The sequence below is a fragment of the Microcebus murinus genome, chromosome 8 (assembly GCF_040939455.1).
Source record: "Microcebus murinus isolate Inina chromosome 8, M.murinus_Inina_mat1.0, whole genome shotgun sequence".
Lineage (NCBI taxonomy): Eukaryota > Metazoa > Chordata > Mammalia > Primates > Cheirogaleidae > Microcebus > Microcebus murinus.
In genome coordinates this window covers 40,191,582-40,215,808 of record NC_134111.1, presented here as the reverse complement: position 1 = coordinate 40,215,808, position 24,227 = coordinate 40,191,582, and the positions used below count along the sequence as shown (strand labels likewise).

The 24,227-nt window shown below is 40.3% G+C and overlaps 1 protein-coding gene across 3 annotated transcripts in view; it reads left to right on the top strand.

The window, feature by feature from the left end:
* ITGB6 (integrin subunit beta 6) overlaps positions 1–24,227 on the top strand; it is a 128,530-nt gene that overhangs the window by 86,115 nt on the left and 18,188 nt on the right. For all 3 annotated transcript variants that reach the window (XM_012745274.3, XM_012745273.3, XM_012745272.3), the window contains exons 11-14: positions 6,545–6,634; positions 10,315–10,449; positions 10,665–11,079; positions 17,371–17,593. In XM_012745274.3, coding sequence (XP_012600728.2) covers positions 6,545–6,634; positions 10,315–10,449; positions 10,665–11,079; positions 17,371–17,593 — 863 coding nt within the window. The remainder of the gene's footprint in view (positions 1–6,544; positions 6,635–10,314; positions 10,450–10,664; positions 11,080–17,370; positions 17,594–24,227) is intronic.

The following is a 24,227-nucleotide window of genomic DNA, read 5'->3' as shown; positions in this document are numbered from 1 at the left end:
GTAGGTGGCTCCTTCTCCTTCTCTTAGAGGCAACTTTTGAGAAAGCAATTCTTAATTTTTAAAATTAGACTTTATTGTTTTGGAGAGTAGTTGTAGGTTCACAGCAAAACTGAGTAGAAGGTACAGAGATTTCCCCATAGACCCACTGTCTCCACACGTGCACAGCCTCTGCCATGCCATCATTTGCCACCAGAGTGCTGATTTGTTACAACTGATGAACCTGTATGATACATCATTATCACCCAAAGTCCATAGTTTACATTAGGTTTCACTCTCGGTGATGTACATTTTATGAGTCTTCACAAATGTAAAATGATATGTATGCTCCATCGCAGTAGCATACAGAGGATTAATAGTTTCACTGCCCTAAAGCTACTGCCTACTCATCCCTCCCTTATTCCCCTCAAACTCTGGCAACCACTGATCTTTTTACAGGTTCTACAGTTTTGCCCTTTTTCCAGAATGCCATATAGTTGTAATAATACCCTATGTAGCCTTTTCAGATGGGTTTCTTTCACTCAGTAATATGCATTTAAGGTTCCTCCACACCTTTTCATGGCTTGACAACTCGTTTCTTTTTAGTGATGAGTAATATTCCATTGTCTGAATGTACCACATCTCGGTTGCTGCCAGGTTTTGGCAATTAGGAATAAAGCTGGTATAAGCATCTGTCTGCAGATTTTTGTGTAGACATAGTTTTCAATTCTTTGGGGTAAATTCCAAAGAGTTTGATTGCTGACACATATGGTAAGTGTATGTTTAGTTTTGTAAGAAACTGCCAAACTGCCTTCCACAGTGGCTATACCATTTTGCATTCCTGCCAGCAATGAATGAGAGTTCCTGTTGCTCTCCAACCTGACCAGCATTTGGTGTTGTAGGCATGCTGGATTTGGGCCGTTCTAATAGGTGTGTAGTGGTATCTCGCTTAATTTTCATTTCCCTGATGACATGTAATGTGGAGCATCTTTTCATGCACTTATTTGCCATCTGTTATTTCCTGTTTAGTGACATGTCTCTTAAGGTCTTTGGCTCATTTTTTAATCACGTTGTTTGTTTTCTTGTTGTTGAATTTTAAGAGTTCTTTGTATATTTCACATAACAGTTCTTTAGTAGATATGTCTTCTGCAAATATTTTCTTCCAGTCTGTGGCTTGTTTTCTCATGCTCTTGATATTGTCTTTTATAGAGTAGAGGTTTTAAATTCTAAGTCCAGCTTATCAATTCTTTCTTTCATCGATCATGCCTTTGGTGCTGCATCTAAAATGTCATCACCCAACTCAAGGTCATCTAGATTTTTTTCCTACGTTATCTTCTAGGACATGTGTGATTTTGTGTTTTACATTCAGGTCTGTGATCCATTTTGAGCTAATTTTTTTTGTGAAGAGTATAAATTCCAGATTAATTTTATTTTGCATGTGGATGTGCAGTTGTTCCAGCAGCATTAGTTGAAAAGCCTGTCTTTGCTTCATTGTTGCCTTTGCTTCTTTGTCAATGAGCAGTTGCCTTTTCCAGAATGCCATTTATGTGGGTCTGTTTCTTGGCTCTTTATTCTGTCCCACTTATCTATTTGTCTATTCTTTTGTCAGTATCACACTGTTTGGATTACTGTAGCTTTATAGGAAGTCTTGAAGTCAGGTAGTATCAGTCCTCCGACTTTGTTTTTCTCCTTCCATTTAAACTTTAGAATCAGCTTTCAGAACTTGCTGGTGTTTCGATTGGAATTGCATTCAATCTATAGAGTAAATTCTTAATTTTAGGTCCTAATTATCAATCTTTGTCTTTATGGGTAATGCTTTTGTGTCCTACCTAAGACATTTTTGTTAACCCTAAGGACATGGAGATATCTCCCCTGCCTTCTACAGTGCTAAAAGTCAAAGTGGTGGTTATGCTTCTGGGGGGAGGAGAAATGACTGAAAGGCAGTGCTCGGAGGATTCCAGAGGGCTTGGTTATGTTCTATTTCTTGATCTTCATAGTGGTTGCACTTGCTCGCTTACTTTTTAAATATTCCTTGAACTACATATTTATTACTTGTACACTGTATATGTGTGTTATGCTGCTGTTAAAGTTACTGGGAAAGAGAAAGAGAGAGAGGGACAGGTGAGAGAAAGAGAGGACAAAAAGAAGCCACAGATTGAAGAGATACAAGATAATGACAAAAAAATACTTCAAAAGATTAGAGGAAAAATTGGTGAGTAGATTGTATATCATCATAAGTTTTCTGTCTATACAAGCCAACATTTTAGTAAATGTATTTTAGTAAACTACATTTAGTATGTATATTTTAAGACCAGAAACACTGATGTTAGTTAATAATATAATATTGAAAAAAACAGTGCTGAGCATTAAACAATGCTGAGCATAAAATAAAGGGATATTAGTAATACAGAAAGAGTTAAGCAAGCACAGAGCCTAAAGAGAAGCAGCTGATTGCTCTAAGTATTTGTTTTTACAAATTCTTTATTAAATTGTGAAAGATATGCTAATTAATTTGATCATTACACTTGTGTACATGTATTGAAATAGTACACCGTACCCCATAAATATGCACAATTATTATGTGTCATTTAAAAATAATAAAAGCTGGCCGGGCGCTGTGGCTCACGCCTGTAATCCTAGCTCTTGGGAGGCCGAGGCGGGCGGATTGCTCAAGGTCAGGAGTTCAAAACCAGCCTGAGCAAGAGCGAGACCCCGTCTCTACTATAAATAGAAAGAAATTAATTGGCCAACTGATATATATATAAAAAATTAGCCGGGCATGGTGGCACATGCCTGTAGTCCCAGCTACTCGGGAGGCTGAGGCAGAAGGATCACTCAAGCCCAGGAGTTTGAGGTTGCTGTGAGTTAGGCTGACGCCACGGCACTCACTCTAGCCTGGACAACAAAGTGAGACTCTGTCGCAAAAAAAAAAAATAAAAATAAAAATAAAAATAATAAAAGCAAATAAAAAATGCTGCTAGCTGATATGTGGCAAGTTGACATTCGATTTCCCACCCTCTAATGAGGGGCAAGAGTAGTGTGGTCTCTGTAAAATGATGGCTAATGAGCTCTGAGGTTGTGAGGAGTCTTTGAGACTATAGCAGAAATGTCACAAAAGTAGGACATAAAGGTCCAGTAGGGTCACCAACCAAGACAGAAACCAAATCAGGATACCCAGCAAGAATAAAGTTAATACTAAATGCTGACCCAGAAGCCATCTAGGCTCTGAGGATTTAAACACATAGGCGGTGCAGACAAAGCAGGAATGAAGGTCATTGTCAGGCGTTGCCCCTTCTATGGGTAAGAATGCCAAGGTACTGCCAAAGCAAAAAAGGATCTGCCAGGGTCCTCAGCCCAAGTCTCTTTCAAAAGAAAGCCAACCAACAGCCTGTTTACAGGTAACCAGGGCAGCAGGTGTGCAACTGTGTGTTCCTCTGCTCTTAGCCAAGCAGGAATGCACACCTGACAGCTGGTTCTGGCAACCAGACGCTGAGAGGCACTGAGCTTGGAGCCACTATCTGAGAGGAGCCCAGAGTGTGCAGATGTGAACTCGGGTGCCTTCCTCTGGATCCTTTGGTGCCTGCCCTCCAAATGACCCCCCTGCCTTTCACATTCTCCATCCTGGACAAGGAGGAGATTTCCAGAGAGCGAATGCAGATGGTTGGATAAATGAGACATATATTTTTTTAGAGATGAGGACAGAGTGAACAGAAATAGGGCTCGAAGAAGGAAGTTAAGAAAACTAAGGTAATCAGAAAGAACGAGTAAGAAAAGCAACCTCAGGAACTCCTGGGTGGCATGGCAAAGAGGAGGGGAGAAAATCCATAATTAGGATAATCTGCAGATAGATAACAAAGAATTCAAGCCCAAGCACAGGAGTGTGCGTTTCTAATTAGCTCATGCAACATCATGTTTACAGTGTTCACCATTCCTAATACCCAAACCTCCTCTTTTAGAATCACAAATGCTACAACTCATCACATCCAGGCATGCAAAATCATCCTTTTCCTAACATTAGACATGTTTAAGCACAATGATTTATGATAGCACTTGAAGACTTTAATGAAAGGAAGGCATCTGATACATGGTATTTACAGTAATCATAATGCTACAAGATTTCGAGTATAATTTTTTTACAGTGTTAGAACAGAAAGCCAAATTGTCCATGTTTTTAGTTAATTATTTGAAATGCTTTTGGGGGGGGGACTCAGCATCCAGAAATTAATTAATAGTTTTCCTCTGCACAATTGCCACTGTTATCACTGGTTATTGCTACTGGCTGCCAACTCCTTTATACCCTCGCTCTAGTGGCAATCAGCAAATGCGATTAATGTTCACCACTTGTCCTAATAGCCAAATGCCAAATGTCATACCACATGCAGGATCATGATTATGCTTTAGGAAGTGGATGGGGTTGGCATTGATAGCCAAGAATTAACTGCAAATTTGGAGGCCACTTGAACTAGTGCTTGCAGAACATACCCATGACACCTCAGCCTGGGGGATACCAGGATGGCTGTCAATGACAGGCGGGTTTCATACGAAGCTAGGAGCCTTGAAATTCTTTTTCCAAAGGATCTAAAACTTTCTTTGTCAAGCTCTAAGGGTTTCCTCTGCCTTCTCTTCTGAGATCAGTCAAATTTACACACATGCCAGCTCCACCTAAGTGGAAATTCAAGTTCCTGGAATTCAAGTTTAGGTGTTCGCCGTTAACCACACGTCTCATGCTTCACAGCCCTTTGTGACATGTGTTTATTTGAAGAAGTAAAGTCCATGAACTGGTGCCTTCCCCATATTTTACAAGATCTCCCTGAGTCAGAAGGGGGCCCACCAGGGGGTGATGGGGAGCACGCGGTAGGGTGAGGAAAGCTACCCAGACTGCTGCCTGCAGCCCCCACCATGGGAAACCGTCAAAGCAGAGCATCATCTGACACATTGCAGAGTTGGGATTTCCAGTGACTTCCGATTTCAACACAGTCACGAACACTGAAATAAGTGCAACATGACAAACCCACAAATCAAAACCAAAGCCCATTTTTCCCTACAGGACGTGTGGAAAGCTCGTGTTCAGGAAGCTTTCTACAGCTCACATCCAGCAAGAGTCTAGAAAGGACGTCCTGCATGCGTTCTGTGTCCTAATGGCACGTTGCCTTCAGTTCTTCCTCTCCTCCGTTCCCCTTGTCCTGATTTATTTACTCAGCATCACTATTTTAATGAATGATAATTATTCATCCTAGTTTAGTTCTGTTCATTTTCTAAGCCACTTAAATCTTCTTTAGAATAAGATAGGATATTGTTATGTTTGAACTAGGATGTGCCCTAAATCCTTCACTCAAAGCTTATTTACTCTTTTCTACATCCAGTTTTAATAAACTCAGTCATCTGACTCCACAACACACAGAAGACCACAGCTGACGGAGTGGTTGTGTCTCCTTGTTATAGAATGGCATATTAAACCTACTTAATAGATGTTGAATGCAACAGTAGATAAATAAATGAGTAAATTAATAGGCGAGTAATCCCCTAGGGCTTAATCAAGAGAAGGTAGACATTATCTAACAACAAATACAAGAAACAACAGCATCACAGTCAGGGCCCACTTGGTATGGGTGTGACCTCTACGTAGATTTCAAAAGCCTTTGGTAATTATAGAACAACATAGTTTATATGGGTAAGTATAACTCTGCTCCTTCAAGAAAAAGCCAAAGTATTTGAGAGAGTCTTTTTTTTTTTTTTTAAAAGAAGACAGGGATGTAAAACTTTTCATTTGCAAATAACAGTTTTAAAACATAAAACTCAAAGGAGGGGTCATGTTCGGCTGTCTGGAAGATTCTCTTCTGCGTAGTGCCTCATGCCCTGCCCATGCTCGATACCTGGAGCGACGGTACACTATTAATATTGCGAGTTCTCCGGTGGTGACAGCATCTCAAGAGAAGCAGTGTGGGTGGAGAATGCCTTCAGAACCGGGTTCTGACTCACTCTGTCGTGAGAGGCAGTAGGGAGCAGCTCCAGCCAGCCCCAGTGCAGTGCTGACACCCTAAAAGTGCTCATTACTGGTAGGAAAGGGAGAGATAACTGCAGGCTTCCACTAATTCACCCTTTCTCCACCAAGTGATTGCTCCTTAGCACCTCCAAGGAGCAACCTGACTCTCTCACTGTCTGCATGCGCCAAACCTTGGTTTCTGCAACGTTAACAAAAGAGAAGAAAGTTCCTGGGTGGAGGCTCAGGATTTTTTAGACAAAGGTTGCTTCACAAATGGAAGATGTTATATAAATGTTCACTATCATTTGAGACTTGACTCCCATTGGGTCATGATATAAATCACAGCCCTAGACTACAGCAACCACAGCCCTAATCAACAGCAACCACAGCCCTAGATTTCCCCAGTGGCTAGTCTGGCCGGTCCATTTCCAGCTCGTGCGAAGGAAGCAGCACCAGATAGTTTCAGGAGCTTGTTTTTTTCCAGCCAGTTAAATGGAGGCCATCACAGCCAGCAGGCTGAACCCCACACCTAATGTTTCTCAATTACAGTGAGCAAAGATTAACTTACTCTTTTTCTGTTTACAGAATTATGCAAAACTTATTCCTGGAGCGACAGTAGGGCTACTTCAGAAGGACTCTGGGAACATTCTGCAGCTGATCATCTCGGCTTATGAAGTAGGATACTTTACAGCTGCCTTCTTGTTTTGCATTTCTTTGATATTCAAAAACTAAAATGTGTTTTAGGCAGTTAAATCCACTCTCATTTGTTGGTAGAGAGGGTGCTTATCCAAAGAAAAAATCTCTGCATTAATGCAGCCAAAATACAAATTTTGTTCACTTCATTTGTAGATCTTCTTCCTGAAAGCTGGTACAGAAGGTAGAAAAATCATAAACCTGATCATAAAGTTGAGGTTGTTTTTATAATAATAACCAACAGCAATGTGGACACCAGAGAAATTTTAATTCGACTGAAAAGGCTTCATGAGTCATACAATTAAGCTGTTCTCTATCTGAAAAAAATTAAGTTTAAATTGCCAGTGAGTAACAGAGTTATGTGGAGAGCTAACTCCACAGGCTTAATGAGACTAGATTATAACTCAAGCAAAAATACCAGTGTTGGCTATGTACCAAAACACCAAAAGCATGCCTGGAATACCACTTTTTAGGTTCTCTACTTTTGGGAACCAGGGAAATTTTTCCACCGGTTTTATGAGTATGTATATATGAATAATTCTTCGTGCTGATTTTGTGAATTAGCACCTAAGGACAGAATTCCTTCCTTAAAATAAGATACATACCTACAGGATTGCTATGTTCTCTTTCTTTGTCCCCATTTCATAACTCAGTTAGTCAACGATGGGTGGCCAGTTGTCAACTCTTTTTTACTTTGGCTGCTAAGTATCACCCCTCTTTATTGCCTTTACTTTAAAAGAAAAATAAAAACCAGACATACACACAAAGAGGAAGATGAAGCCCTAAATTAAGACAGGAATGAAAAAAGTGCATTTTTATAAAGCTCTAGTATTTTCTCTAATCAGCAGTTACATAACAACAGATGAATACAATTCTCCCAATTTCTGATGTTTTAAAGTTACAAATAAATGATCCACATGTGCCAGCATTTGCCATATAGTAAACAGTGTTCCTTAACTAAATGACATATCAGAATCATCAGTGAAGCCTTTTAAAAATAGACACGGCCATGTTCCTCTCACATATATCTTCGGACAGCTATAGGGGAAAGGAGAGCTACATATTTTTTGGGGAAAAAAAAACTTCCTGATGATTTTGATATCATTCTTCCAGTTTTAAAACTCACCTGAAGGAGGAAAAGCAAGATATTCTTTCTCAAATACTTCATTTCCTCAGAGAATAAAATATAGACATGTCCATTAAAATTATAGGATGATGAGACTTCTTTTCACTGATATCCTCAGAAATTTCAATTTTCATAGCTCACATCAAAAATTAATCACCACATTAGCTCAGGCTTGAAATGCTTCCAGACAGGAAAGCTTGTCAACAAAACACTATAAAAACCTTCCTCCGTCTCATGCAGTAATTAAAGTTTTAATGTGTAGAATCAAATAAAATCACACTGTAATCCTTCACTGAATGAGAACATACTCCATTTTCTTGAACCCAATACCCTCCATGGTGGTGGCCGCTAACATCTTCAAAGAAATTAAGCAGATTAGAAAACAGTGAATTGTCAAAAATATTTCCCCCTCCAGTCTAACCCGCACAATCCATGCCCCTGCCTGCCCTGTCATAGGTTTGTCTCTCTTTATGGTACCCAATAAATATATCACATAACTTACAGGATAGTTGAAATCTAAAACTAAACATTTGAATTAAATCAAAAATATTAAGTAGCATTTACTATTCTTAAATGAAACAATCTTGTGCTGGAGTCATAATTGGAACTTTATGATTCACAGGGTGAAATATGCAATAGATAGTGGCACTAGTTCACAAATTATTTTTCTACTCTGTTATTTTAAAATATATTCTAAAAAGACTTTAAAATATGAGGACTCGTAGACTGAATTTCTTTCAGGTCCATAAAAAGAGAAATATGAAAGAAAATATACTGAGAGAAAACATAAAATTCTTCTGACTGGCTTCTAGTAGGGCAGAGGCAGATGACTTGTGTTTATAATTTGTGGCCACACACTTCAGCTCAGTTATTGCACAGTGCCATATTGGCATTTAGAAAACCTTAAATAGTGGATGTGTATTCATCTGCTCCTCATTCACTAATTTCCTTCCTTCCCTAATCACATCATAAAAGCTACTGAAATATCAGTGATGCCAAGGGTAAGCTCCTCTACTGGCATTTAAATTCCAGGAGACGATTGACTGGTTTTGTTTTGTTTTGTCTGACTCATAGCAGATGCTCAAAAAAACGAATGAATGAAATGATGAAAAAATACAAACAAACATTTATGTCCTTTCCTTGGGAAATTTACATTAAAATATCCCTGGTCAAATTTGCAATATGATATTACATCGATGCTGAGATTTCCTCTATGTAGGTCAGATGACATCATCGCCGGGCCTCGTCAGTGCTGTCGCTGCAGACCCCGGCTCACATCCCTGGGTTCTCACTCAGCTCCTGACTCACTGTGCCACTGTCTCCAACACCACTCCTGTTTTAATTCATCGCAATTTCAGTATAAACAGAATTTGGAGAAAGAGGGGGTCATTTTGCTATGCAGTTAGCAAAATTATACTTAAGGAAAATTTGAAGCCAAATATGCTTTTAAAATGTCAGCAATGAAATGAATATATGGACTCAAAACCTTTTGGATGGATTGAATGAAGTATAACTTAATTCATAATATTTCAAAATTTCTTTTTGTTGATTTTTTATAGTTTTGTTAATTTCTTAAAATTTGATTTCCTCACCCCAAAATACATACTTTTATTTTGTAAGTGAACAAGAAATAGAGAAAATAGGATGATAAGCTTCTTGAGGGCAGAAATCTGGTCTTATGTTATTCCCCCCCAAATATACAAAAGGTATTCGATAAACTCCAATATTAATTTTAAGGCACATTTTCCCTCCACATTTTAACATCTCTAAAAGTTTTATCCTTCTTATAATTAATGGTGAATTATAATCACTATCTGCCGGGCAGCAGTCATGATGCAGTTTTCATTGACAATCATGATTGTGGTTTCTTCCATTCATCAAATGTATTGTTGCTGCTGTATTTTAATTGCCATTTTAAAATAACTCCAAAAAGTTTGCACTATGATTCGATATTGAGATGAAAAGTTATTATGTATGCAGAAATGTACCAAAGAGAGCAGCAGCGGGGTGTAAATTTGATATCAGTGAAGCAAATATTCATTGTTGGAGGAATGATTGCAATTCTGAATTCTTTGCAAAGCAACAACCAGTTGGTTTATGGGAGCTAAGAAATGATGATTCTTACAAGGAAAGGAAGCTGTTGTTATATTTTGTTACTGAGATACAAGCAAAACAATTTCCTTTTATATGCCAAGCAATGCAACTTGGGGCAGGAGAACTTGCCAAATCCCTCAGAATGGATAAAATAATTTCTGAAGCAATGATAGTTGGATAGCACTGATGCATATGTTGTGTAGAACCATCTTGAGGTATTTTATCAGAGTTTAATTGTCATAAGATAATGGTGTATCTTATACTTGTTGGCATTTTATATTTGATAAAATATATATATTGCTTGTTTGCTTGATTGATGATATGGTGAACTTCTTTTACATCCAATTTGATTTTATTCATTTGTAGTTGAATGAATGTGATTCACTCTCTTTTTCTGGTTGTATTTTTTTGGTTGTGATTTTCTTTAACTCTTTGTCTTAAGGAACTGCGGTCTGAAGTGGAACTGGAAGTGTTAGGAGACACAGAAGGACTGAACTTGTCATTCACAGCAATCTGTAACAACGGTACCCTCTTCCCACACCAAAAGAAATGCTCTCACATGAAGGTGGGAGACACAGTAAGTAGATGGCCAATAGGTTGTCTGAAAGGTACTCTGATGGGTCGGAAGTTACTTTAGCTCACTGAAGCCAGATTTCTTTTAAGAATTTCAAAAGTGATTTTCAAAGATTTCCCAGTAAATGCCTTTGGCAAAGCTGATTTCTGTGCAGCCTTCTTTCACCTCGTGCATTTTGGTGGATGAAGAGAGCAGATAATTAGTATTTTCTCTTCCAGGCTTCATTCAACGTGACTGTGAATATGCCAAAGTGCGAGAGAAGCAGGCGCATTGTCGTAAAGCCTGTGGGGCTGGGGGACGCCCTGGAAATACTTGTCAGTCCAGAATGCAACTGCAACTGTCAGAAAGAAGTGGAAGTGAATAGCTCCAAATGCAGCGATGGGAACGGCTCCTTCCAATGTGGGGTGTGTGCCTGTAACCCGGGCCACATGGGGCCTCGCTGTGAGTGTGGCGAGGACATGCTGAGCACAGATTCCTGCAAGGAGACCCCCGATCACCCCTCCTGCAGCGGAAGGGGTGACTGCTACTGTGGGCAGTGCATCTGCCACTTGTCTCCCTATGGAAACATCTACGGACCTTACTGCCAGTGTGACAATTTCTCCTGCGTAAGGCACAAAGGGCTGCTCTGCGGAGGTAGGCTATGTTTAAATCCATCTTTCACTGTAGCTGTTCAAGTATCAGCGAGGGGCTTTGCATCCTTTGCACCTTCCACAGTTTCCTGGGCATAATAGGTGTTCAATAAATATTTGCAGCTCAACTTTAGGCCTAGGGTAACTGAATCTCCTCTTGTATGATTTCTGGCTCTAACATTCACTTAGGGTGAGATCTCCGCCAACTGAACTGACATCTCTATTATTTCCCTAAGTGGGTAAAAGATGGAAATGCCTTGTCTCTGGCTATCACCCAGACTCCACAAAACTGCCTGTAATCTGAACTCCATTCTCTTCCAGACTTTTTTGGATCAGGCCGCTAGATCTGACCGAACTCTTAAATGCCTCTTACTTTGGAAAAACAAAAAGGTAGACTCCTAAAGGAACATGCTGCCAAGGACAAGGAGCACAAAAATACTGAATGGACTTTCAGGGCCTTCATTCATTCCACAAATATTTATTAAACACCTATTATGTGAAAGATACTAGGTTAGGTATTGGGCATAATAAAGATAAGTGAGTAGGCTAGGCATGTTGCCTCATAGCTGTAATCTCAGCACTTTGGGAGGCCAAGGCAGGAGGATTGTTTGAGCCCAGGAGTTTCAGACCAGCCTGGGCAAAATATTGAGACACCTGTCTCTACAAAATAATAAAAATAAATGAGGTGGGTGTGGCAGTGCATGCCTGTAGTCCCAGCTACTCAGAAGGCTGAGGCAGGAGGATTGCTAGAGCCCAGGAGTTCAAAGTGAACCATGATCATGCCACTGTACTCCAACCTGGTTGACAGAGCAAGACCCTGTCTCTCAAATAAAAAGAAAGAAAAGAAAATATGAGTGAGTATATATTTGAAGAAATCTATTGAAAGGATAAAGATGGAATCTGGCTTGGAGTATCTTGAAAAACGTAAGAAAAGTTTAAAATAGAAATATTTATGTTTTAATATCTTTTGTAGATATAAAAATCACTATAGTTTAAGAATATATTATGTTACTATTATAAAATCATTCTGAGATATATACATATATATTTAAGTATAATCTATTCAGATAAGAATTATAAATGCTAATATATACTTTAAATGACATAAATTTGTGTTACAATTGAAATACTGCTGAATTTAAGCTCTAATGCCTTGGTTTTTCACACTATGTAAGCAGACAGCTCTTCAAAACAGAAAGCCATTATCTTTTTATAAAAATAAGCAAGTTATGTTTTCAAACCACAGTGTCAGAAACATATAAAAAGACTAATTTTCAGGGAAAAAAGACCTGAGAGAAACAAGCCTCAAAGAATTCCAAGCTTTTTGAAAACCATTTGATACTCTTAGAAGTGTACCTGCCTTTCATTTCTCTGTCCCTGCTGTCGCTACCAATAGGTTCTTGTGAGAAAACCTGCCATTTTCCCCCTAGAGAGTGAAAAATGTAGAGTCTGTGCCGATTGAGACACATTTCTGTCCTCTTTCGTTCAGAGGTTTATTTCCTGAGTTAGTGTGTGTGTTTCCAAACCCACGTCAGTCCTCACGTGATACTGACAGGACATATCTGAAGGTGACAGGAAGCCACCCAGAGGCCATCCCCACATCGTAGGAAGATGCTATTTGGCAGAATCCCCATGCTGCATTTGTAATAGGAATATTTTAATGAAATATATGCTTAAAGCATTTAAAATTACCTTTCAAAAAAGTCTTAAGTGTAGTCTAATAAAATGTAATAGTAAAATATCCCCCTTTAAATCTTGAATCAAAGTGATCTAAGGTGGTATAAGTCACTGGCCTGTGTTTAGCAGCAGAGCTTTCCTTGATGGTCTTTCACTTTATTTTGTGCCATGCTTGAGGAACAGAAATAAGCTCAAAAAGAATTGACTTGATCTGTGCATTGTAGCTAGGAAGGTCTGACAATAGTACCTCTCTTTGAATCAGATACAGTCCCTGCTAAAGAAATTCTATTTAGAAAATGCAATGGTTTCTTCAACTGGATTCGGAAAACCTCACCAATGCAAACTTCCTTCAACTGTTTCTGTTTCTCAAAATAGAATCGTGAAAGATGTGACTCTATAATTAGTGACTTTCCTTATCAAAAGGTACAATAAAAGTAAATACAATTATTCAAATTCAACCAACAGTTACAGAGTACCTACCATGTGCCTGGCATTGTGCTCAGAGCATGGAGAGAATTCTGCCTGGCATTGTGAACAGACACTCTGCTGCTATTGCTGCTGTTGTTTTCAACAGCAGACCAAATATGCCACAACCCATTTGTGTCCATCTCACTTAGTTTGCAACTAATATACCCAGTGATGCGCTGCTTTTCTGAAGAGCTATCATCACAATGTTCTTTTCATGTAACTTCTTTCATTCATCTGTAAACACTCAAAGATATATAGGGCTACATTGATTTTTTTCCTTGCACAAATTCCATTAGTCTTTTATATTTTGATTCTAAGACATGGAAACTAATAGGCAAATGGCATTAGAGAAAAACTTCCTGCCATTATGCACTTACAGTCATTGTCAATGGCATTCCAGAAAGATCTCTGCCTCTGAAACATCCTGGTAATTTTTTCTTGATCTTTGGTTATGATCTTGCCTCTACATGAAAACAATGTGAAGTTTTGTTGTTGCTATATGAACAGGTACTCTAGATAATTGGTTGTTTAAGGTCATCAATTATCAACTTTTGTGACCAGGTCAATGGGTATAGAAAGCAGAGGGAGGGCTTCTAAATTCTGAAGGAGTTCTTTGTCTCTTTGCCAGGATGGTCTTTTTCTACTTCTCCAGGAAAGGTTTTCTAAATTTCTGCCAAGTAATTCTTACATGCACTGATACACATTCTCAAAGCATTTGGAAATGTATATTTCATTTAATACTATTTATAAATCATATTAAATTCTCAGAATCAACTGCAATATAGAATTTCTCCCTATAATGAAAGTAGTTTTGCCCTTTTGCTGAGGAAGAAACAAAAAGATAGTGTCGTTTATAAGATCACTTACATATAAATGTTGAATTAATGGCTTTGGTTGAAGCCAGTTAATAATTCTTAGCTTGGAATTAATTAGGTCAATTATAAATTACATAGGTTATGAAATGCAGTTGGAATGTGTCTTAATGGTATGGATCCAGGTAAATTTCAACTCATCTTTCATTAGAAAAGTAACACACACGGATGCTCCCCATCTTATTATGGTTCGACTTTTGGTTTTTCTATTTGGTGATGGTATGACAGTGATATGCATTCAGTATACTCCTCTACTTACGGTGAGGTTTTGTCTAGATAAATCCATAGTTTTACATTTTACAATGAGTTTATCCAAACATAATCTCACTGTAAGTCCAGGAGTATCTGTGTGTGTGTGTATATCTGTGTATATATATATATGTATTTGTGTGTGTGTGTGTTCATAGAGAGACAGAAAGAGAAAGAGAGGAAGAGGGAGAGTAATATATAGAGAAAATGTACAGTCATATATATAGTTGTGCTTCACATAATGATGTTTCAGTCAACAATAGACCACATGTACTACAGTGGTCCCATAAGATTATAATACTGTATTTTTACTGTACCTTTTCTATGTGTAAATATGTTTACATACACAAATAGTTACCATTGTGTTATAGTTGCCTACAGTATTCAGTATAGTAACAAGCTGTACAGGTTTGCAGCTGAGGAGAAATAGGTTTTACCATATAGTCTAGGTGTGTAGTTGTCTATACCATCTATGTTTGTGTAAATACACTCTATGATGTTCATACAAAGACGAAATCATCTAATGATACATTTCTTAAGACATATCCCCTCATTAAAAAATGCACATACATATACACACACACCAGGAGCAATCATAATCCAACTTCAAAATCTTTGTGGTTATCATCTTCTTATTCTGTTATGTTTCACCAAGCAGAATGTTAAGCCAAGGATTCTTGCACTCCGAGTCCCTTAAAGCCCAGTCATGAAGCTAGAAAAGTAACCAGCTACTAGAGCAACATTTGTAAGAGAAAGCCTAGAATCCTTCCTTCTGCAGTAACTTGGCAGTGTCTCCTACAAGTGGAAACCTGCTTCACTTGTGATTTTTTTATATCTGCTTTGTTTTCATTAAAAGTATAGGAATTTTAATATTGATGGATAATTTCACCTGCAAATTCTTCCTACTGGATAGATTTTAGGAACAATGCTAATAACTAACACTTATATAGTGCTTATTTATGGGCCAGGCACTGTCATAAACACTGTTATATATTGTCTTAGGTAATCTTCAATTTTGCTGGAAGAGCAAAACTTGTGAGGCTAAATGCCTAAATGCACATTTCTTTTTCTGAAGAAAAACACCAGTTATGAGAGTTTGCAAGTAACTGTTATTTGTTTGGAACATCCAGTGCCTATTTTAGTATCTTGGGCATGGCAGACACCCAAAAAAATATTATGGGAAGAACACATAAGCTCATTATCTTAAACAATTTATTTGTTATTTTAGAGTATTGCATAAATCATTATGTGGCCAGATCCAAGGGGACTCTTCAGGATTAAACGGGACACTTGTCTACAGCAAGTGTCCTTGTGCCTCCCATCAACTGTCTCTGCCCCAGGCGTCTGCTACATCAGTCTTGTTCTCCTCCTACCTCTAGGTCTCTTCTGTAAGGATCTTCTTCTTTGATCACTTTTTAAATGATGATGCTCTTCAGAGCTTTTCTCACTTTATCTATGTGACCTAATCCACGACAGCTTTAACTACCACCTTTCCCAAATCCTAAACTTCAAGCCCATAGTCAACCACTTGCTGGGATGTCCCACAGGCCCCTCCAACTCAACAGGGCTGAAAGTGAACTCATCGTTTTCCACACCCAAATCTGTTTCTCCTCGTCTGCTTGAGAACCATTTATTCACTCAACAACTGAGAACTACTCTGTGCCAGGCATTGGGTATATGGCAGTGGCCATGAGGCAGCTTCTGTTCCAGGTCAGTGAAAAACCATGTCACCCACCTAGCTGCCCACTCTGGTCACCTGGGGAGGAGTCCACACCTCTCTTTCTTCCTGTATCCTTTACTGGGTACCAATCACACTGACATCCTCAGCATCTTATCCCTGAATTAGATATCCTCTCACCCCTGCTCCCAGTAGTGCTGCCATGGTTCAGGTTCTCATATCTTCTTGCCTCTAGTCCTGCAAGAACCTCCTAATGGTTTTTCAGTCTCTCTGCTGATGCCAGGAAATTTCTAGACACATATCTATTTACCTATCTATTTAGGTCTCTCCCTCACCTGAAATTTCATAACTTTCAGGATAAAAGCTCTTCCTTTAGTCCATAAGGCTTTTCATGATCTAATTTCTGACTTTTTGTTTGCCTTTCCAGGCTTCCCTATTGCCACACTCCGTGAGCATTTTGGCTCTATCCACAAGGAACTACCATGGGTTTTAATTAGGTCTTGGGATTCCATACTTCTATCATTTATGTGTGCCTTTTTCTGGCACAGAAATGAAATGCATTCTATTTTCTATCTTTATCTTTCAAATTCAGCTCAAGCATCATTCTCTTTCCCGGTGTATATATAGTCCTTCTGACACTGCATTGTATATATTAGTAGTAGTAAATTATTTGCCTGCCTCCTACACTAGATTATGAATTCAGTGACCTCGTATTATTTAATTTTATATCCTTATGCCTAATACAATCTTTGGTACATAATATATGCTCAATTAAAATTTGTTACATTACGAATTTGTTGAGCACTTACTGTATGTCTCTGGGGCATCTAACTGGTGAAAGAATGTGGCACTTTATCTCATATGGACACAAGTACTGGAAATAGATTTTATTCTCTCTGTTTTACAGATAAGACTTCCATGATCACTCAGCTGAAATGATGTGGAGGGGCGGGCTTTAACCCAGACCTGTCTTGCATCTTTAGCCTATGGCACCTTAATTAAAAGCAAAAAATGAAGAGAACAATAAATATACATGCATGTGGACACATGCACATATCAAGTAGCTATTATGGGCTTTCTGGACTGTTTCATTTCATCTGGGTATAAATTCTGTTTGATATAGCATCAAGTAATCAAGTGGATCTCCAGTTAGGAGACTAGATCAATAAATATACAGAGTTAGCAAAACATATTAGATAGAATATATCTACAGTCCTATCCCCCAACACACACACTTTTTCTCACTTTCTTCTGTAGTCTTTTTGATGGTGTTTAAAAATGAGAAAAGATGCCCCTTGCCCCGACAAATCTGCCCGTGGCCGTTTGAGGCTCACAGCATTTTGTTTTGCAGATAACGGCGACTGTGACTGCGGCGAGTGTGTGTGCAGGAGCGGCTGGACAGGCGAGTACTGCAACTGCACCAGCAGCACGGACTCCTGCGTCTCCCAAGACGGGGTGCTCTGCAGCGGGCGTGGGGACTGCGTTTGTGGCAAGTGCGTCTGCACGAACCCCGGAGCCTCAGGACCAACCTGTGAACGATGCCCTACCTGCGGTGACCCCTGTAACTCTAAACGGTAATGTCTGTATTTCCTTGGTCCCTTTTGTGGATAGGTTTCATGGTGCTCAAAGTTATAATGACACAGTGTAAACTCAGAGCTCAGATTGTATTTGCTGGGGTCGGTCCCCAAGCGTCCATCAAAACACGCAAACCCACAGGGCCTCTGTGATCTTCGGCCTGGAAACCCGTCTCTCACTTGCCTCTTTCTCAGTCCTGACTATCTGAATCACAATGTCACATTTCTGCTAGAGGCTAGCATGGGGAAGTCGAGCTGATGTCCCACACTGATAACATCAGATCACCTCTCAGTCACAATACCAGTCACACAGAAGGAATGCCATGGAGGTAGGCTGACGACAGCCACATGTAGCCAGTACCTTTTCAGGGAAAACAGACAAGCTTCTTTCTTATCTAGAAGTTTGTAGCCTGACCTTACTGACTCATTCCTATCTATAGACTCACAGAGGCAGAGGCAGAAAGACAATCTTAGCTTTTCATTCCCTCCCTCTTCTTTGCCACCCATGCTCTTTGGCTCCTTTCCTTGGTTGTGACTATACACGGTTACTGTGTATTACATTTTCTTTTATATCATGTGAACAATAACAACTCTCCCCTCTCCCATTTTCTTAATGAAGTTGGGGCAAATTTTATAGCTCAAGTGAAGCAAGTCTCCAGAAAGGTTGTTATGATACCGCAGTGTGTAATGTATTATGCAGCAGATATGCTTAAGCAGTTCATATTTTCATCAACTCCGGTCCCCAAAATGGTGACATTTGCATTTCTGATGTAAACAGAGTGAGAAAATCAATTTTTCACTCAGTGGTTACTCACCACACAGGTGTCAAAACTTCTCTGTCACTGTCTCTGGCAAAGTAATACATGTGCCAGGAGAAGTATGGGGACTTGATTAGAATTATTTGAATAGAATCGAATGTAAAATGTCCTGTCAAGATGTTTCTTTCATTGCTTTTCTATTTCATCTTTTCCGTGAACATGATTCAATCTTAAATCGGATTTATAAGATAGGAAATTAACAATCAAAATAGTTTGAATTTGGGGAACCAGGTAGAGGATCTCCTTGGTGTTTATGTTAGTTTTGAGGCGAGTCCATTTTTCCATTTATTCATGTGGGTATTCATTTATCCAATAGGTCAGATAGGTATTAAGTACCTACTGTATGCCAGAAATCATGTTAGCATGGGCATAGAGTAACAACTGAAATAGTTATAGTTCCTATAGTCACAGCTTGTGAAAGTCTAGTGGGAAAGACAGACTTTTTTTTAAGTGATTATGGTGCTATCTGGGCTGACAGTGCAATAGGGGACATAGATGTACTGTGGGGCTGTATGGCAGGGGATAGTGCTACCAGACCAGGTGGTGCAGCCGTCACATGCACAAAGGGGTAGAGATTTTAAGATCTTCACCAGGGCTCTGCAAAGCCACTCTAAACAAATATATAATCTAGGGAAGTTTCTCAGCAGCTCTTGAGTCCATCAGAGCTTTGGGAGCTCTTTGTTTGACGAGAGGTACCGGAGCAGGAAGGCACGAGGGAAAGAGTCCTCCCTGCTGCACAGTGGGTGGTCTTGGGGGTCAGCTGTGGTCATGGTGGTGGTGGCGGCGGTGGTGATGGCTGCTTTCCCAGGTCCTCGTCCCCGCCGCCCACCACTTCTGGCTCTAAGCCACCCGCAGACCAATGGTGGTGGTGGCTGCACTGAGGGGCCCAGCTCAGGTTTCCATCGCTACACATGAACCTCACAAAGGGCTGTATGACCTTCGAGGCCATCACCGTTTACTTCTCACAGGAAGAATGGAACTTCTTGATGAGGCTCAGAGGCCCCTGTGCCTTGAGGTGATGCTGGGGAAGTTGGCACTTGCAGCCTCTCTGGGTTGTGAGCGTGGAACAGAGGATGAGGAGGCAGCGTCTGAACCGCATGTTTCTGTAGGAGCGTCACAGTCTAAGGCAGGTCCATCCACCCAGAAGACTCGTGCCTGTGAGATGCGTCTCAATCCTGAAAGACAGTTTGCTGGCTGATGTATCCAGGCAGAACCCCGCTTGATTGGAGCATGTGCAGACCGTCACCAGCACCAGAAGCATTCGGCCACAAAGAAACCCTTGCAGAGTGACGCGGACACAGCCTCACGTGTAAAGCGCCGCCTGCCCCAGTTGGCAGGGACGGCCTTCCCTAGTTGGGAAGTTGGGAAGGACTCCTAGCCATGCTGGGGCTTCTGAGGTCCCCAGCCTCTCCCTGAGGTGAGAAGCCCAACAAAATCACAGAGTGCGGGGAGGACATTCACAGTCAAAATAATGTCATGATGAGTCCAGTGAATGTGGGAAAGTTCCTAGGCACAAACACGCCCCTGTTCACTGCCCAAGAGTCTACTCTGAAAAATAGCGTTATGAGTGTAGCCACTGTGGGAAAACCTTCCGTGGCAAGCCGAATACAGCACCAGAGAGTCCATTCCGGGGAGACAGGCCCTGGGAGTGCAGCAGATGTGGAAAATTCTTTACACAAAACTCCATCGTTGTTGACCACCAGAAAATTCACACTGGAGCAAGGCCTTATGAGTGTGGCCAATGTAGGAAATCCTTTAGCCAAAAAGCCACCCTTGTGACACTGGAGAAAGGCCGTGTAAGTGCAGTGAATGTGGGAGACCTTTTAGTGAAAGCTCCATCCTTGTTCAACGCTGGAGAATTGATACTGGAGCAAGGCCTTATGAGTGTGGCCAGCATGGAGAGTCCTTCAGACAAATGTCTAGCCTCATTCAACACCGAGTGGTTCACACTGGAGAATGCCTTTAGCCAATGTTCCAGCCTCATTCGCCACCAAAACAGTCATAGCATGCAGAGCGCTCATGAATGCAGCAAATGTGGAAAAGCCTTTAACTCCAAGTCTAACATTGTTTAGCTCCTGAAAGTCCACACTTGAAAAAGACCTTAGACCTGCAAGGAATGTGCTGTCTCTTCAGTGTTCCGGCTCCACAGAGCCTTTGTGAGGAGCCATCTGTCTGAAGTTGAGCCTCATACTTTCAAACCTCCAGAGCAGGGAGATTCCCCATGAGTTCCAGACCCGCAGAGGGGCTTACAGGAGCCACTCTGCATATTCTACGCTGCCCGAGGCCCTTGCCAGAGTGAAATCTCTGCCAGTTTCTTTGGCAGGAGCCACCTCCCTCTACCACCTTGCGCAGTGGGCACGGGTCACTCTGACGTGCTTAAGGCAAGGCAAGCGTCTGTGCTCATTCCCTGGAGGAAGTCTTGAGCAGCCCGAGCCTTCAGGGGGAATTCATTCCTTTTTCTGCCTGATTAAAGCAGACACCTGACCCAGTTTTGGCCTGGAGCGCCCAACCTGGGTTCTCCTGGAGGCTTATGTAGAAGGCTTCCCTTCTTCACGGAAATTCTCGGTCTCACATGGCACTTGTTGGTAATGTTTCCGGCCTCCAAGTCACGGAGTGGTAACTGGCTGCCTCACATTGCTCTGCTCTGTGCACTGATAAAGGCCTTAGTGTTAAATCTACCTGTAATCTTGGGGTTTTGTTTACTGTATGGAGTGGATACAAGACAGACAGGCTCTATATGAAGGAATGGACAGCTTTTGTGGGGACCTCAACTTTGTGGGCTCCTGCAGGAAAAGTGAGATGACAGAGAGTAGTTCTCCCAGTGGTTCTGGTCAAATGTACTTTGCTGCCCAAGACCTCCAAGGAAACAATGCAAGGATTTTGTTGTCCTGATTTGTGGCCTGCAACCCCACACTTTCTGTGAGACCAGAGGTCATCCTGAGTAGAGGTCAGCTCTATCGGGTCACGCTCCTGTGCTTCTGGGAATAGGATGAAGTCATTCCACTGTTCCTGGAGGATGTCACATAATGCCCCACACTGTTAAGGAGAACCTTTTCACGAGATTCTACAAGGATGGTGGCAATCATTCCATGGGCTGATGGCACTCTGAAGACAGTGGGAGTCAGCTGTGAACCATAAGTGGTACAGAAATACCGGGTGTGGAGGAGCCTGCCACAAACCAGATGGAAGGTGCATCTTGTAAAGGTGCATTCACAAATCTTCCAGTGACTATGGCTTTGGGCAGTCACAGGACATGTCCAATAGCTGAGGTTCTTGTCAGCTAAAATAATCTAAAGGTTTTGTGGATTCTTGTGGACTTTCTGCATTGTTCACCTCAAGTCCATTGGTGTAGAGGTGAGAAAATGAGGAGAGAAACAATAGAGATCCTATAGGACAGGGATACAGCTTTTGTGATTCCACCAGCGTTGCTGTTGTCTCAAATCACAGCAGCCTTCATTGCTTGCCCTCAGTTTCTGCACTGATGGATGCAGGGCTGCCCTTCCCCCGGCATGAGGAAAGAGATCCAGCAATCAGCATGGGGTTGCCAAGCCTTCTGCTTTCCAAAAAGTGGAAGATCAGATATTTTATTTTGAACCAAGTTTTGCGAACTTTCTTGATACATAAGTGACATACTATAGTTTATATGTGTTTATGGTGTATAATTTGAAGAATTTTGTTATATGAACTCATGAAATCATCATAATCATGATCATGAACACATCTGTGATTCACCTCATGCCCTTGTATAAACTCTGCCCGCACTCCCCAGGCCTGTAAGCGTCCAGTGATTTACTTTCATTCCCAAAAGAATAGTTTGTCTTCTAGAATTTTATGTGAATGGAATCATAGAATGTTTACTCCTTCTTTGTTTCTGATGTTTTTCACACTGCATAATTATTTTGAGATTCATCAATATTGCTTAGGTGAATAGTTCATCATTCTTTTTGTTGCTGAGTAGTATTCTATTCTGTAGTTACGGTATAATTTGTTTATCCATTCATTTCTTAATGGGCACTTGGGTTGTTTCCAGTTTGGGGCTATTACAAATAATGCTACTATGAACATAGGCATAGAATTCTTAATATGCATATGTATGTTTTATTTCTCCTGTGCCAATAATACAGTGTGTGTGAATGCTTCACTTTTAAAGAAACCACCAAACTGTGATCTAAACTGTACCCATTTGCATTCCCACCAACAGTGTGTGAGCCTTTCCCTTTCTTTACATTCTTGCCACTGGTTGGTATTGTCAGTCTTTTTAATTTTAGTTGTTTTAATAGCTGCATAATGGCATCTCTCTGTGATTTAAATTGCATTTTTCTGATATTTTATGTTATTGAACATTTTTATGTGTTTATTTGCCACCTCTATATCTTCTTTGGAAAAATGTTTTTGTTTTTTTTTTTTTTTTTTGAGACAGAGTCTCACTTTCTTGCCTAGGCTAGAGTGAGTGCCGTGGCATCAGCCTAGCTCACAGCAACCTCAAACTCCTGGGCTCAAGTGATCCTCCTGCCTCAGCCTCCCGAGTAGCTGGGACTACAGGCACAAGCCACCATGCCCGGCTGATTTATATATATATATATATTAGTTGGCCAATTAATTTCTTTCTATTTTTATGGTAGAGACGGGGTCTCGCTCAGGCTGGTTTTGAACTCCTGACCTTGAGCAATCCGCCCGCCTCGGCCTCCCAGAGTGCTAGGATTACAGGCGTGAGCCACCGCGCCCGGCCTGGAAAAATGTTTTTTAATGTCTTTTGCTTATTTTTAAATGGATGTTGGGGATAATTTCCTTTTCATTAATAAATAGAAAGACACATATAACAAAGACAAAAAATAATCTAGATAAATGCAATATACTTGCAATGCAAAGGCAACTTTACAGCAAAGTCTATATTCCTACTGCCATATAGGTTGTTGCTCCTACACTCTTCCTGTAGAGAAATCCTCAGGCTTCCATTGCAAGGAATTAACTGGTCTAAGGGTTAGTGAAGGCGTGGCTAAGGAAGTGCAGTTTCACCTGAGATTTGCTGAGGTATGGGTTGGGGGTGGTTTCCATGGGAGTAGAGAGAGAGGCAGCATGGATGTGTCCACAGTGAGAAAACTTTTGCTGTTTTGGGTTACTCCAAGAGAAATCTATTTGTAAAGTGATTTTTCAGCACAAGATTAATTCAAGATGTGAGTTTTACTTTGCTCTATAGACATCTTTAGAGTAGTTTAATTCTTTGGCTATGTTCTTGGAAATATACTTTTCCTATAAGTAATAATCTTTAATTTAGAAGTCTGTATTAATGAGGATCCAGGCTCTGCTCCTCCTTTGGAAAATACCCTTATCAAGGCTTGGACTTATTAAAAAAGAGTTACAAACAAGTGAAATTTAAAAAATAATCCTATGTGTGACATATACAAAGACCACTCATCATTCTTAGAATTCTAGTTAAGATATAGACCATTTTTATTAAGAAATTAAAAACTCTGTCTAGTCTCTAATCGTATTTTAGGAATATAAGCTATCCTTAGGAAAAAGTAAAAAGAAAATATAGCTACATAATTGGTTTTTGTGTTGTTTTCTTTTATTTTTTGTTAACCAATCAGAAGTAATCATTACAGATAAAGAGGATAGTGGCTATTATCAAAGCTGGCTTGGGAAACATTGATTACTGAGTAAATTCAGAATGATTTAGTGTTCTCTTGGATATCACTCAACTATCTTTCTAAAAGTAACAAAAGATAATGTCACCTATGAGCTACTCCTATAGCACAAACTGCAACAACAGTAAAGCAATATTCCAGCTGCATGTCTATATCCCAGCAACATGA